Source organism: Hemicordylus capensis, chromosome 1 (genome assembly GCF_027244095.1).
Source record: "Hemicordylus capensis ecotype Gifberg chromosome 1, rHemCap1.1.pri, whole genome shotgun sequence".
In the NCBI taxonomy this organism is placed as follows: domain Eukaryota; kingdom Metazoa; phylum Chordata; class Lepidosauria; order Squamata; family Cordylidae; genus Hemicordylus; species Hemicordylus capensis.
This window is the reverse complement of record NC_069657.1, coordinates 105,056,645-105,072,466: the sequence shown is the minus strand read 5'-3', so window position 1 is coordinate 105,072,466 and position 15,822 is coordinate 105,056,645. Positions and strand designations below refer to the sequence as shown.

Genomic DNA, 15,822 nt, shown 5'->3' with positions numbered 1-15,822 from the left:
GCCTCCTGGCTTGGGGTCTCTTCCAGCATGCCCCGCCTGCTTGAGCAGGGTATGTTGGAGCTTCTGGGGACTGTGCAGCCCCTGATCCTCCCAGCCCCTGCTGGCTCCGTAACGGAGCCGGCAGTCGTGTGGGCAGCCACTTCGGCCGCCCGGAGCAGACTGCCTGCTTGTGTGCGAGGAGAGCAAGCTAAGCCTGCTCTCCCTGCGAACCATCCTGAGGCGGGTCTTCTTGATCATGAGACCCGCTTCATTGATTGTTGTTTTCCCAGCATTAGGATTATGACAGTGTTCTTATCAAGCTTATCAGTGTTCTTATTCATGACTGGTGGCAACTGAGTTACCAGAGGCACGTCTGATGCATTTGTCAGTGTAGGATATGGGCTGTTGTTTTTAAGTCTCTTATTGTCATGTTGCCTCTGCTGGTTGAGCATGATTACTACTATAGCCTCATTCACATGTTATGTTCATTACACATACAACCTGTGTACAATGTACACAGGGTACACTCGTACCAATCTGTATACATTTACAGTTATTCACACATTATTTTCAATGCACATATAGCTGTGCAATTCCTATCTGTGCCCTGCATTTGAGGGGAACTGTACCCAGGTTCATTTCTGAAATGAACACAGGCACAGTCATTCACACAAAGACATGCACAAGTGTCCCGATGTATGCACATATCAAAGAGGTCTGTGCAGGGCTTCAGTCACAGCGGTATAAACCATGGCACAGCAGCCACCCTTCTGGATCAGGCTACCCATTTCATATTTTAAAGTATTGCCCAATTTCAAGCAAATTTTCATACAGTGCACATTTGGGGGTGGGGTAATTATGCTCTATGCAACATTTATTATGACATTACATCTCTCTGTTCCCAGATGTATTCTAGCATCAGAGGCTGTAAAAGTCATAAAGATGCTCTAGCCCCTGCAGAGCATGTTAAGAGAAAGGAAAGAGGGGTAGCCCTTCATCATCCTCAAAGAACAGCTGCCAGAGCTTTGACTGCCACATGACAAGAACTTTCCCCATATCCAGTGGGAATACTTATTATGCATAAAATGAAGTCTAAGCCTACATTTTTACCAGCAGAAGTTCTTATGTTGTCATATTAGACTGCAATAGCTGTCTATTAATAGTGCTAAAAGATGTGCACAGAAGGGTTCTTACTTTGTCAAGAGCTGCTTTTTCCAGTTCTTCTTTTGCAATTGCTAGTTTTTGCTCCAAGTCTGTAAGCTGCTGGGCCTGTGGGAAATTTAAAAACAAATTAGCTAGTATAAATTATAACCCCATTTTTGCCCACTAAACTTGTATAACATATCTGTGTAGGGTGAAAAAAAGGTATTTGCTTGGAAAGTAAGCAAAATAACCTATATCAAAGGCCTATCTTGACAACATAACACACTTTTCTAAGGAATATTATGATTCATGACAAGGAGAGACTCTTGGGGATGGGGCATTTTATTACAGTATCTAAATCCAGCTTTGCCCAGGTGATGGTTCTGCCATTGATTTCAAGGGAACTGAAAAGATCCATCTTATGTTAAAATATTTAGAAGTCCTGTCAAAGCAAGGGTATATTCTTTCAAGTGCTTTGGGAAATAGTTTATTGTATGCTTCAGATAAAGAAAGGGATGAGCTGAACGTTAAATGCACACAAGCATAGGCCCAAAGGCCTACTTTTCACTGGTGGGGGTGGGGTGGGTTGGAAACAAATTTGGAAAAGGGTAAATTAGAATGGAAAATCTATGGCAGAGGGAAGGAAGCAGAGAGACAGAGTGAGTATACTTCATCTTCTCCCCCACCATCACTTCCCTGCTCTGAATTGCAGTCCCCAGCTGCTTTTCACCACACATATAGTAGTTCCAACTCTATGTTTGGTACCTCACAGGGTAAAAAGCAACCCACATGTATTATTTGAAGTGGAGAAGCAGCTACTGAATAAAGTGATAGCACCCCTCCACAGCTTTTATGTCAAAAATTGCCCCTTCCAAAACTGCCTTTCCCTGTAAAGCAACTGTTGGCCTTTTTGTTATACAAGTGTGTATTTAGGACCTCAATATTCCATAAATGTGACGTAGGATACTGTAAGGTAGTGTGGAAAGGGAAATGCAGCCTACTCTCTAATCTCTCCTACAAACCAGATTTTTCTTGAACTGGAAGCAGCAGCAAAGGTATTTCTAGTTTAGGCTCCCTTCATTTCTTCCAGGTCAGCCAATCAGTTATTTCTCATAGATTTTCTACTTCCTTATTCCCCTTTCTCATGAACTTTAAATCTATACACACTTACAGCTGATGTTTCCATGAGCACATACTCCTCTTTTTTAAAGAGCTACTAGACTTCTGAAAATGAGTCAAATGATGCTGTTTAAATTAGCCAGCTGTTTTAGTATGGATTTATGGAGGTTCATTAGAAATGGAGGCTATCCTGGTTTTGCACACGCGTGTGTACCACCAAGATTGGGCCTGATCCTGGCAGCACCATGGCAGCAAACCCACCTATGAAGCCTCCCTTTTAAATGAGGTTAAAGGAACGAGTGCTCCCTTAACCTCATTTTTACAACCATCTGTCAGCTGCACCTGCAAGCAGCCATGGCTAGCAGACTCGGGCAGGGGAATTCCCATAATGCACCACACACTTGTGCAGTGCATTATTGGAGCTTCAGGGGGCCTGGTGATAAGTCTCAGCAACCTGACCCTCAGAGCTGCTGGAAGCAGCTGTTGCTCGTCTGAGTGGGAGATCCGCCCACCCAGGGAAGGCGGAATGATAGTCTGAGGGGAGGTAAGCTCTTTAGGGCTTCTTCCCCACAAACCCTGAAGGCCTTTCTCACTGCTCGTGAGAAAGGGCTCAGGGTCTTCCAAATAGGAAGGCTCTGAACATTGTGGCAAAACTGACTTGCACTACAGTAGCACAACTGCCTGCACTGATATCAACATGTTCTAGAGATGTGCATGAAATTCAACCGAATTCATTCAAAGTGGAGATTTGAATGGAGATTTGTTTCAATAGATTCAAATTTGCCCAAATTTGATTCAACTCATTTAGAATTTGGGCAAATTTTATCAATTTTAATGAACCTCGACTCTGTTCGATGGTTCCAAATTGAATAAATTTGAATTCAATTTGAATTTGAATGGAATTTGGGTGAATTTCATGCACATCCCTAACATGTTCATAACCTGGAAAATAAAAGATTGAGGAGAATCATGTAGGAAATTTAAAATGGTATGATGTTCATCATGTATCATGCACCATCCAATCATTTACCATGACTCTGATACAACCCTTTCCCCACTGGATGGGGTATAACAACGGCACCTTCTGAGGACCAGAAATCATTATTTCCCATGAGCATCTCCTTCACACCAGACTAATAGCAACGTCAGCATCAGAAATGCTTGGTTAGGCAACGTAACCTGCCTGGTTCAGCCACACCCCTGAAGTGTTCATTTTGGAACAATCCATCTAAAAGAGCCCTTGCAGTTCAAGAACCTCAAGTCTCAAAATAAAATAACTTACTTCAAAGCAGCTAGCAACATGATGATTAGTATAATTGTCTTATTTGTAAACTGAAATGGCGGTTACTTCCAGTGTTTATGCAGAAGTGGGGAAAGGACACTGGAACAGATGGTTATTTCTGCTATAAGAAATTTTTATGAGGCAGTGAACATTTTTTTTTGCATATGAATTGCTCTGCATGGTTTTAACTCATAAGTCATAAAGGACACAACATTTAGAGCTCTTGGCTAAACAATTCCAAACAAGCAGTTACTAGATCTTATTGTTAATTTTTCCCAGAGACACCACCATCCAGATGTCTAACTTTTTCATTTCCCTTACAGAGCTATAGAGAGGGACACTTTTATCCTCTCTAACATAAATGTGTGACTTTGGCAGGCTGGTGCTTTACTGGTGGGTGGCATGAAATTAGAGAACAGCATGCACTGATTTTATGAATTATGTTAAATATATTAAATGTCTAACCTGAAATAACAAAAGTCACAATATTTGGAAGAAAATCAGTCTCAGAGTCAATTGTACTGTAATTCTCCTGCCAATATGGAGAGTAAATTAAGATGGTTCAGAGAAGAGTTAGTTATGTTCTAATTTTCTGATTAGAAAGTTTCCTAGATGTAACTTTAAACATGTCATTGAATCCATGCATTGGATTCCCCATCCCTCCCACAACCCCTTAAAAACAAACAAACACCAAAAAGCATTTGTGGGTAGTCCCCAATCTGGATTGGAACCATGGTGCAGTGGGTGGGGAGGGGTTCAACCCTTTTCTCTGCCCTGTTTTCCACTGAAAATCCTGTCCTTAGAGTCAGGTCCACCCGGGATTTAAAACTATATTGAAACTGAATGCAGGATTGGAATCCACACAGGACCTGAATCTGATACATAAGAAGGCTGAAGTGGGCCCTGGGACAAAAAAATGGAGATAGGCCCTGTCCCCCCACCTATCCGCCTTCTTCTTTGGAAAGGCAGGAAAGGAAGAGTGTGAAGAACAAGTTGTCACTCACCTGGTGGGTCCCCTTTCCCTCAGGGGCCCAGGCAAATTTGTTCCCCTTTGTTCAATTATAGCTACGTCCCAATCTGAATGGGACAGAAGTATGTTGATGTAAGATCATTCCAGAAAGTAAAACAGGACTAACTGGGAGGCAAGAAGGACTTTTAACAGAAATGTGGTTGCTGCTGCTGCCAGCAAAGGTGGTAGGCGCTGTTTTAACCAACCCAAGGACACCATTGCAACTGCACTGCTGACATAGGTACAGGTGAAACTCGGAAAATTAAAATATTGTGCAAGAGTCCATTGATTTCAGTAATGCAAATTAAAAGGTGAAACTGAGACAGACGCATTACATGCAAAGCGAGATAAGTCAAGCCTTAATTTGTTATAATTGTGATGATCATGGCGTGCAGCTCATGAAAACCCCAAATCCACAATCCCAGAAAATTAGAATATTACATGGAACCAAGAAGACAAGGATTGTAGAATAGAACAGTATCAGACCTCTGAAAAGTATAAGCATGCATATGTATTCAGTACTTGGTTTGGGCGCCTTTTGCAGCAATTACTGCCTCAATGCGGTGTGGCATGGATGCTATCAGCCTGTGGCACTGATGAGGTGTTATGGAAGACCAGGATGCTTCATTAGCGGCCTTCAGCAATTCTGCATTGTTTGGTCTCATGTCTCTCATCCTTCTCTTGGCAATGCCCCATAGATTCTCTATAGGGTCAGGTCAGGCGAGTTTGCTGGCCAATCAAGCACAGTACACTGTATACTTTTCAGAGGTCCGATATTCTTCTATTCTTCAATCCTTGTCTTCTTGGTTCCATGTAATATTCTAATTTTCTGAGATTGTGGATTTGGGGTTTTCATGAGCTGTACGCCATGATCATCACAATTATAACAAATTAAGGCTTGACTTATCTCGCTTTGCATGTAATGCGTCTGTCTCATATATCAGTTTCACCTTTTAATTTGCATTACTGAAATTAATGGACTTTTGCATGATATTCTAATTTTCTGAGTTTCACCTGTAAGTGGGGGGGTGGGCACACCTCTTGAAATTTAAGAAAATACTGGCTTCCTTACAAAAGTGAGAGGAGTTTCTAAACTCTGCTCTTGTTAGAAATTCATAGGAACATAGGAAGCTGCCATATACTGAGTCAGAGCATCGGTCTATTTAGCTCAGTATTGTGTGTAGAGCCTCTGCATGTAACAGAGGAAGTATATCTGGTGACAGCATGTCCTACCCCAGCCCCCAGTCCTACCCCCAAAGGTACCACCAAAGGGATCCCCTTTTGGCGACTGGCTTCAGTGACTGCCTACAAGTGACACAGCCTCAACTTTTAAACCAACAAAGGGGATTCGGGGAGAGCCTTGCAGATGATGGGGCACCTCACTAGATCCCACTCAGGGAGAGAGGTGGTGGGATCTAACATTGAATATGTCAATTCTGATTGTGAGCTATAGGGAAGTTAGTAGGATACTACTGTATATATTTCCAAGGAGAACTATACTATGCTCTCAGGATTTCTTCCTTAGGCCTCAGTGTATCATATAACAATGGGTATTAACCACAAAAAACTTTCCCCCAAACAAGTTGTAAAGACTTAAAGTCTCTGTGGAGGGATAGGTGGGGGGACAGGGCCTATCTCCATTTTTTTGCCCCAGGGCCCACTTCAGCCTTCTTATGTATCAGATTCAGGTCCTGTGTGGATTCCAATCCTGCATTCAGTTTCAATATAGTTTTAAATCCCGGGTGGACCTGACTCTAAGGACAGGATTTTCAGTGGAAAACAGGGCAGAGAAAAGGGTTGAACCCCTCCCCACCCACTGCACCATGGTTCCAATCCAGATTGGGGACTACCCACAAATGCTTTTTGGTGTTTGTTTGTTTTTAAGGGGTTGTGGGAGGGATGGGGAATCCAATGCATGGATTCAATGACATGTCTAAAGTTACATCTAGGAAACTTTCTAATCAGAAAATTTGAACATAACATAACTAACACACACATGGACACACACACACACACACACACACACACACACACACACAGAGAATGTTGGGGGATCTCATAAGCTTACTTGCCTTAAGGAAAGTATGCTAAAAATAGGGAGAGTGATTATGGTAAAACAAGCAGTTGAAAAAAGTTTCAAAAGTTGAAGTGGCTAGGAGTTGTAGCAGCTGCACAGTAATGAAGAAGATACAGGGAATTCATGCACATACACCTAGCCAGGGGAAATCCATGATCTGTATGATACATTTTTGGCAACAAGCAAAACTGATCATGCTGTTGATATTTATAATGCAATGTTTGAAGGAGTTCAAAATTAGAAAAAATCCAATGCATTTTGTAGTCCAGCTTTGAAATCAAGATATCCTTTAGTCCCCCTAACAGATATTATTTAAGTTTTGCTGGAAAACCTCCAGTGAAAGAAATGTCTTAGGCAGCTCAGCTTGCTCCACTGCATAATTAAAGTTTTAAACCTACATAATCCAAATCTATCCACCTGTAATTTAAACCTGTTTTAAGCCTCCCTACTTCATTCAACTAGAAAGCACAATCAGAAATAATTTGGCACCAAATCTGTTTTCTTGTCCATCACCAATTCTGACTGCCATTTGCAGTCTTTCCAAGATAGATAATAACATGCCTAATAGAGTTTAAACACTCTTATTCATATCAGGTAAATCCATTTGCAGTTTAGGCAGCACAGCTATCATTTTTGGAAGCACGGCCCTATTATCTGTCATTTAATCCTATTTCATGTGCTGGCTATTAACCCAGCTGTGTGTGTGTGTGTGTGTGTGTGTGTGTGTGTGTATATATTCAACAGCAATTCAGCTTGACTGATTGACTTTCATGTCTGAATATATTGCACAATTTTTGTTTTGTTTTGTTCACAGGCTACTGAATCAATAGGCCAGAAGTATCAATCCTCATGCCATATAACTTGTATTACACCCTTGCAGTTGAAAGCTATTTGGTAGAAATGATTGATTGAGCATTTGGAGGCAGATGATGCTTAAAACTCCCACCTCTCCCCCTTTTAGCCTACTTTCTTTAAGGAAAGTAAGCTTATGAGATCACCCAGCATTGTGTGTGCATCCATCCCTATGTGACGGGGAATATGAACCAAACGGGGTACAGTTTTAGGAATACATAGGGACACCTCAACAGCATAATTTGTGATGATGTTATCCACCCCAATTCAAGATGCCGGATGAGTAAATGATTGAGGTGTGAGTTGGCTGTGAGCTGCCTAATTAATTTAAACTGAATTTGCTACAGCTGCAGGGACACATAAGGACACCTCAATGGTGTAGTTTCTGATGATGTTTTCCATCCCAATTCAAGATGGTGGACACATGCACATTTGAGGCACAAGTGGGTTAACGTGAACCACCTAACTGATTTGAACCAAATTTGCTATGGCTTAAGTACACATGGGGACACCTCAATGGCATAATTTGTGATGATGTCGTCCACCCCGATTCAAGATGGTGGATGTGCGAACATTTGAGTTGCAAGTGGGAACTGATTTGGACCAAATTTTATCTAGTTGTAATGACACTGAAAGGAACGTAGGCAGATTAATTCTTACCAGAACAAGTTCATTTTCAGATAAAATTAGTGGGTTTCTTTTCTATAGCTCACAGAAACACACTCTTTTACTTCACCCTGCCTTACCTGAAATCATGCTTATAATAGTCATTCAATTTTCAGAACAATAAGAAGTGTATAATACCAATTCCTATGTTAGCTCCTTCTCACCCCCTTTCCATGTGAAGTACCTTGTGAAAGCCAATGCTTAAGTATACCAGCATAATCAGATAAACATATACATTGCACCACTTTCCCCACTTTTCCCTTCCATCACATCCTTCCTTGAAACCAGCCTTTTCTTCATGGCCTTTAGTGTAATCCTCATTTCTAGTTGTAATTGGGCTTTAAGTATGTATAATGTACTTTACCGACATTCTTCCCTCCCTCCTCTTGTCTCTCTCTTCCTTTTGTCATTGCCGTTTGGTATAAATTGCTTTCTCTCCAATCTAAACACACACCCCTCTCTTTCTACAGAAAAAATTATAGAAATGTATTAAGCTGGCTCAATGTATGCCTTCTAAAGTTCACTTATAACCCTGTTCATAAGAAAAAATGCAAAGAAAAAGTGTTGATCTGGACTAAAAGTCTCTTGAATAGCTAAAGCATTCGAATTAAAGTATTTTAGATTCTTATGTTCATCATAATCCACTACAATGTATTTTTGTCACGTAATGGGTAAAAATAGAAACTTTTTTCAATTGCTTGTTTTACCATAATCACTCTCCCTATTTTTAGCCTACTTTCCTTAAGGCAAGTAAGCTTATGAGATCCCCCAACATTCTGTGTGTGTGTGTGTGTCCATGTGTGTGTGTTTACCACCCTATCAATTTTGCAATGACAGGATCATTATGAACCAAATTGGCTACAGTTGTAGGGACACCTCAGTGGTGTAGTTTGTGGTGATGTCATCTACCCGATTCAAGATGGTGGACACATAAACATTTGAGGCACAAGTGGACTAACGTTTATTTATTTATTTTATTTTTGCATTTATATCCCACTTTTCCGCCGAGTCGCTCAGAGCAGTGTACATGGTTATGTTTATCCTTGCAACAACCCTGTGAGGTAGGTTAGGCTGAGAAATACATGACTGGCCCAGAGTCACCCAGTGAGTTTCATGAAACTTGAACGCGGGTCTTCCAGGTCCTAGTCCAACATTCTAACCACTATGCTGTGACCCGCCTATCTGATTTGAACCAAATTTGCTACAGCTGTAGGAACACATCGGGATGCCTCAGTGGCATAGTTTGTAAGGATGTCATCCACCAGAATTCTGTAAGTTTGTAAGATGGATGTCATCCACCAGACTGGTCTCTGGGTCATCTTGGAGAGACCATATTACTCCTGTATTGAAAGAGCTATACTGGCTGCTGATAAGTTTCCAGGCAAAATACAAGGTGCTGGTTATAACCTATAAAGCTTGGGCCCTGGGTATTTAAGAGAACATCTTCTTTGTCATGAACCCCACCGCCCACTGAGATCATCAGGAGAGGTCTGTCTGCAGTTGCCACCAGCTCGTCTGGTGTCTACTCGGGGATGGGCCTTCTACGCTGCTGCCCCAAAGCTTTGGAACGTGCTCCCTGCTGAAATAAGAGCCTCCCCATTTCTGACAATTTTTAAAAAATCTTTAAAGACACATCTGTTCACCCAGGCTTTTAATTAAATACTCTTTTAATAGTTTTAACATTGTTTTAAAATATTGTTTTAAAATTTTAAATTGTTGACATGTTTTAACCTTTTGCTGTCATTTATTTTAACCAGTGTTTTAATTTTTGTTGTCATTTATTTGTTTTTAACTAATGTTTTAACTTTTCTGTTTTGTTTTGTTTTGTAAACCGCCCAGCGATGTAAGCTTTGGATGGTATAAAAATAGGTTAAATAAATAAATAAATAAATATGGCAGATGTGTGAACATTTGAGGCGCAAATGGGCTAACTTGTGGACCATCTAACCAATTTGAATGATGTCGTTCACTATGATTCAAGATGGTGTACGTGTGAATATTTGAGGTACAAGTGTGCTAACTTATGGGACATCTAACTGATTTGGCTTAGCCCCAATCATGAGCCTTTTAGCACTATGTGACACAAAAAGGAAGATGTCAGGAGGGTGGGGAAGTATAAAGTTTCTTGTTAGTCCCAAACAGTGTTACAAGGTTACTGTTCCAGGCTGCCTGAACATTTTGTTGTGGGCCCCTCTTATACTAGCTAAGTATAAGAGGGGCCCACAACAAAATGCATCATTCAAATTGGTTTTTTGTTGTTTATTATTTAATGTAAAGAAGTGTTATTTAATGTCCAATACATTAAAAAAGACTGTGATCCTTTAATCAGTTATATATGCTTAAGTCTCATTAACAGGGCAATAAGCAGTACTATATTTATTCTGAAATCCCTTTTAGTGGACTTTAGATGGAGCTTGCTAGGTTAAGTGTTGCAAGACTATAAGTAGACAATTACAGCCCAAATTCTATAATATTCAATACACTGACATGAAAAGAAAAGCTTTAAAAGCTATCACTCTAATGCTTATCATTTTCTGGTGAATATTACTTTTCAGAGGCTTTCTGTGTCATTAGACACTATACAAAATGTGTGTATTTTAAGCAGAAAAACACAGAAATGGATGCTGGTGAATATACATTCCTTCTCTTTACTTGCCAGCTTTATATCATTTGGTATTTTTTCTGAAGTTATCATATCATCTGCAACTAATGAAAACTGATAGATCACTGCATATCTCATAAAACAGAGCAATCCTCTGTTTTACTCATGTTCATGTTCTAATTATTTTCTAAGTTTAAATGTCCAGTTAAGGTTTAACTGTTTTAAATATAATTAATTTCTAAATAGGTATGTCAGGTTGTAGACGTATAAGTGGAAGCAGCAGATGAAGCAGCTTAAGAATATAAAGTTCTGCGTCTTTAACAAGGAACAAGCCCATAGAACACATGGATCTTGCTGCTTAGGGAAAAAAATTGGACTGGGCTTCAAGTGTACAGAAGCAAATCCTAGTTGTGGACCCCATACTTATTAGGATAATTCCTAGTGTTTTTGAATGAACTACTTGCTTTTGAATGAGCTACAAGCAGGTTGACTTAAGCCTTTCACAAGAAAGTGTGTTGAGGAATTAAACACACAGAAGAAGCAGTGGGCAGTTCACATGACTCCCATCACACTCAACACGTCATTGTCCCTCTGCATAACTGCATCACTGCCGTTTGTCCAAACTGCCCCTCACGGTAGAATTTAAATATGAGTATTTAAACCGCATGGGCAAGTTTGATTTGTTTGAATCACTCCCATGAGATCATGAGTAGAATGATAGCACACCAGGGAGAAAGTGCACACATAGTTTCTCCCCCTACATGACTGAGGAGCTGGCAGACACAAAGGCTGTTCACACAAGCAGCCATACCCAGGTTTGCACAAATCATGTGATGATGAAAATGGCCTCTGCATATGTGTGGAGGTCACTCTAATGGCCTCTGTGCATGCACAGAGGCCCAAACTGGGCCATAGCTGGCCTGTCATTTGGAAGGCCATGGGGGGTGGGGGGGTGGAAGACCTCTACCACCACCTCCGCTGTCTCTGCCACCGCTGTGGCAACTGGCGTGGCTGCCTCCACCACACTCAGCAGTTTAATTTTAAAGGTAAAGACTACCTTTTCTCTTGCCCCCTCCCTTTACTGTAGGCAATGCCCTTTACTTGTAAAAGGGACTCCTCACCAGATTCCCCTTTACAAGTATGCCTCCTGAGCCAGCCTAAACAGGTTCTTGGAACTGGGAGTTAGTCTAGTTTGAATTTGAACTGGCACCCCTCCCCCTACTTTAGGAGTTGGTCCATTTCGAACTTGGACCACCTGAACCAGGCCAGCCCAACGTCAAGCCTAGATCAAAGTGAGCCAGCTTGCACATCCCATATATATATTTGAGAAAGGAGATTAATAGGTCTATATTTTAGCTCTTTGTTTTGCAGCTTGATTTCATATAGTAGGAGGATTGATTCACTTGGATTATATGGCTCTGTTACAGCCATAGTACTGGAAAATGTAACATTTTCAAGAACAATCTTTGTCTCCGTATCCACAGCCTGAATGGCTTGTACCAAATTTCTATCCCTCCTCTAATTAGGGCAAGATCTGAGAATGATGCTAGTAACATTACAGTCCGTTCACTGTTAAAAGCCCAGTGTTATGGTCTAGGGACATTGCCTCCTAAACAACAGAATGTGGGTATCAGCAAAGATGGTTGCTGAGAATGCTCATTTCTTGCGCAAATGATCAGGCTTAGTCATTGCTGCCAGTGCTTACTCCGTATGCTTGACCGCTCTCATATTTATTCATGCAAGCCAAGTGAAATCAATGGAGCAGCACACTTGCAAGTAGAGGCATAATTGTTAGGACACTGATGTTAGGAAAGGTTCTGTTCTGGTTTTCCTATTCTTATTCCTCTATTTTATGCCCCCCCCCCCCCGCAGATGCTTCTAACAACTTAGGTACATACCTTTATATTTAGATTTTTAGGCTGCTTTTTGGCCACATCAACAAACACATGTTGATTTATACAGCACAGTTGAAGTGGGAAGCAAATGGTTGCACAGTACTCCAAATCCTACACCCACTCAATCCAGAATAGTTTCATTGGTCTTTAGCAAGGGTACATGGCAGCAAATAAAGGAGTTTAGGAACTGAAGATCTAAATCATTCCTTCTAACTTCTTACAGTACTCGCATTAGTATTGCAGAACATATTCTCTTTCTCTCTTGTCTTTTCTTTTTTCTCTCCATTAGACACATGGTGACCTGATTTGGGTTTGTCTTACATCTAATCACAGCAGGGTATTCCCTTTTCTCTCAGGATCTGTTCAGCCCATAGCTCAGGACAGTTTAAAAACTCACAGCTAGCATCAGAGATTTTCAGTGTCTTAATTATCTCCATTGCTTCTCCTCAGGGTATCTTCAAGGTCCTGATGAGAGCAAAGGCAACACAAGCAAGTTGGAGCCAGATCTTTTCTGGAGTCAATTACAAAACTGGCTACAGCTACTTCACTAACATGACCAGGTATGAAAGAAGCTTTAAGGAGTCCCCTATGTTGGAAGATGAGTCGAAGTGGCTGTAAAGCTGCTGCTCCACCTAAATTTATCTACCTAACCTTGCCACACAGAATAACTCGGGCTACGTGTTGAGGGTGCTATTAACTTAAAATGTAAGTCCAAAACCTTAAGGCCACCTTGGGGCCACAAGAAAACTTCTAAATTGGATTTTTTTCAGTTCATTAAAGCTGTAATAACCTTCTTAATGCACAAGGCTTCATTCAAAAAAGCTATAAAAAGCCAGTTATAACTTCCCAAAGATTAAAAGGGCCCTTGTCTTTCAAATTTGTAAATATAGCAAATGAGTTATCAAGTAAAGATTTTTTATTTTGATTAATTGTAACCTTTAGTCGACCTATTCATTGGTATAGATTAATGATCATTATATAAATGATTAAAACTATTAATCCTACACCTAACAACATACATATTATATCATGCAAGCAATTATAAAACTATATGCAGTACTGATTATATATTTCCCACTGTTCTTTTGACACCAGTACTTCCAAACTTGCACTTTTAGTGTCTTATGCAGATTTTATTTACAATGCTGATTTACCATTACAAAAATTACACAAGCAATCTAGTGTTAAGATAAAATAGGAGTTTTTGTTCTTTCTGAATATAGAATAGAATACCTTTCCCCATCAACTTGTCTTCCAAGGAATTCCTGTTCTTCATTCACAAATTCCTGAGGAAATACACTGGCTGACATACTGACGAATGAAGCACTGGTACTTCATGAAATGTGACAGTGTTACGGATGTGATTCATTAAATTCAGCACCAGCACTTGCACTGAAGGGTGAATTTCCCTTTCCCCATAAGTGCTCTATGCCCCCTGAAAATATGTCCTTGAGGGTCACACAGCCTTCAGGGATATATTTTAAGGTAACACAGAGGATTTCTAAGGGAATCAAAGGTTATTGAGATCATCCCACTGCCCTTATCCATTAGTGCCAGTTTTATAGTAGTTTGGAACTCATCTGTAGCACAATTTCACAAAACATTGGCACTTTATTAGTCAGAATGTTAGCCACTTATTTCTAGGGGTGGGGTGGAGCTCTGCTTCCACTAGGGTTGCCAACTCTGTTTGAAGCTATTCCTGGATATTCCCCCCCCCCCAATATTTTTCAAAGTATTAACATCTCTAGAATTGCTGTCAATGAATCTGAGTTTCTTGCCAATTTCTGGAGACTCAAGCCCAATCCTTGAAAGTTGGCAACTCTGTAATCTGCACTAGAGCATGGCTTCTGGCAGGGACACAAGTATTTTCACAGTTCATTCAGGGCCTATTGTTTCCCAGTGGTTTTCCATGGATCTTCTCTGGAGGTCCCTAGCTCAAGAAGAGAAGATGGTTGGCCTTCATTATCCTGCCTTAGAGGCTTAGGGTAGCTGAGCATGATGGAGATATTACAATCATGGCCTGTGCTGGACTCCCAACTCCCAATCTGCATCCATTAAGAGAAAGGTAAGATAACATCTTCACATCTGAAGAAAACTGATAGATGTGGATGATTTATTTATCATCATCAATCATCATCATCATCATCATATTCATCATCATCATAATTTCCTCACTGGATCAGTATTGTGCAAGTAATCCAACTCCTGTGTTTCACTCCAGGGAGAATGAAATCTTCTCTCCAGAGAAAGAGCAGAGTGGAATCCAGAGGTTCCGCCCATTCTTCTTTCAGTCAGTCCCATTGCATTTCACTGTCACTTCCAGTTGACAATTGTGCCCCTAGTGCCTCCAGAACTCCAGTGGCTGTGCATTGCAGAATTAGACTGGAAGCTGTCTTTCAGAGAAGCTTATCTTTCTTTATGAAAAAGCTTCCAAGGAGACCAAGGGTTTCCTGGAAAACAGTTTGAAAAACACATAACATAAACTCTACAAAAATTATATTTCTTTTCCCTCTCTTCTCCCTCAACATGTTCTCGTTAAATCAGTTTCAGCTAATGAATGATCTACTTCATAGGGCTGCACACTGAATCAGAATGATAATCTGATCTGATTTGATGCAGGGCACATTGGACAATTCTGCATCAGATTGGAACATCAGGGTTACTGAGACAGTAAGTTGCAGAACCATCTAATATCTGCATTGGATCAGATGGGATCAAATTGGGGAATTGAAAGGTGTTTCCACCCCTTATGTAGGTATAGTCTAAAACTCTGTATTTTTTAGGCTTGCAGCTGGTGAAAACATGCTGCAATTGGTTGATCTGTGTTTCTGTTCCCTTCCAGACATGGTGCTTTGGGGGATGTAATAATAATAATAATGATATCATCATCATCAACATCATCAACAACAACAATAAAACTTTATTTGTTAGCTGCTCCATAACAAATTATTTTCTGGGTGGCTCACAACAGAGAATTAAAACATACAATATAAACACATAACTCATTAAAACATAACAGACAAAAAAGGTGACAAGAAAATACAAATAAAATACAAAGCAGCTTAAGAACTCATTTTAAAATTAGTTAAAAATCAGATCAAATCTGAAAACCCAAATTTAAGAGGCTTGAGTGAATAAAAAGGTCTTTACCTGGAGCCTAAAAGAACAAAGTGATGTAGCCAGGTGAGCCTCACTGGG

At 40.4% G+C, this 15,822-nt stretch overlaps 1 protein-coding gene across 2 annotated transcripts in view; it reads right to left on the bottom strand.

The window, feature by feature from the left end:
• Positions 1-15,822, bottom strand: part of LUZP2 (leucine zipper protein 2) — a 593,960-nt gene that overhangs the window by 93,858 nt on the left and 484,280 nt on the right. For both annotated transcript variants that reach the window (XM_053252886.1, XM_053252876.1), the window contains one exon: positions 1,174-1,248. In XM_053252886.1, coding sequence (XP_053108861.1) covers positions 1,174-1,248 — 75 coding nt within the window. The remainder of the gene's footprint in view (positions 1-1,173; positions 1,249-15,822) is intronic.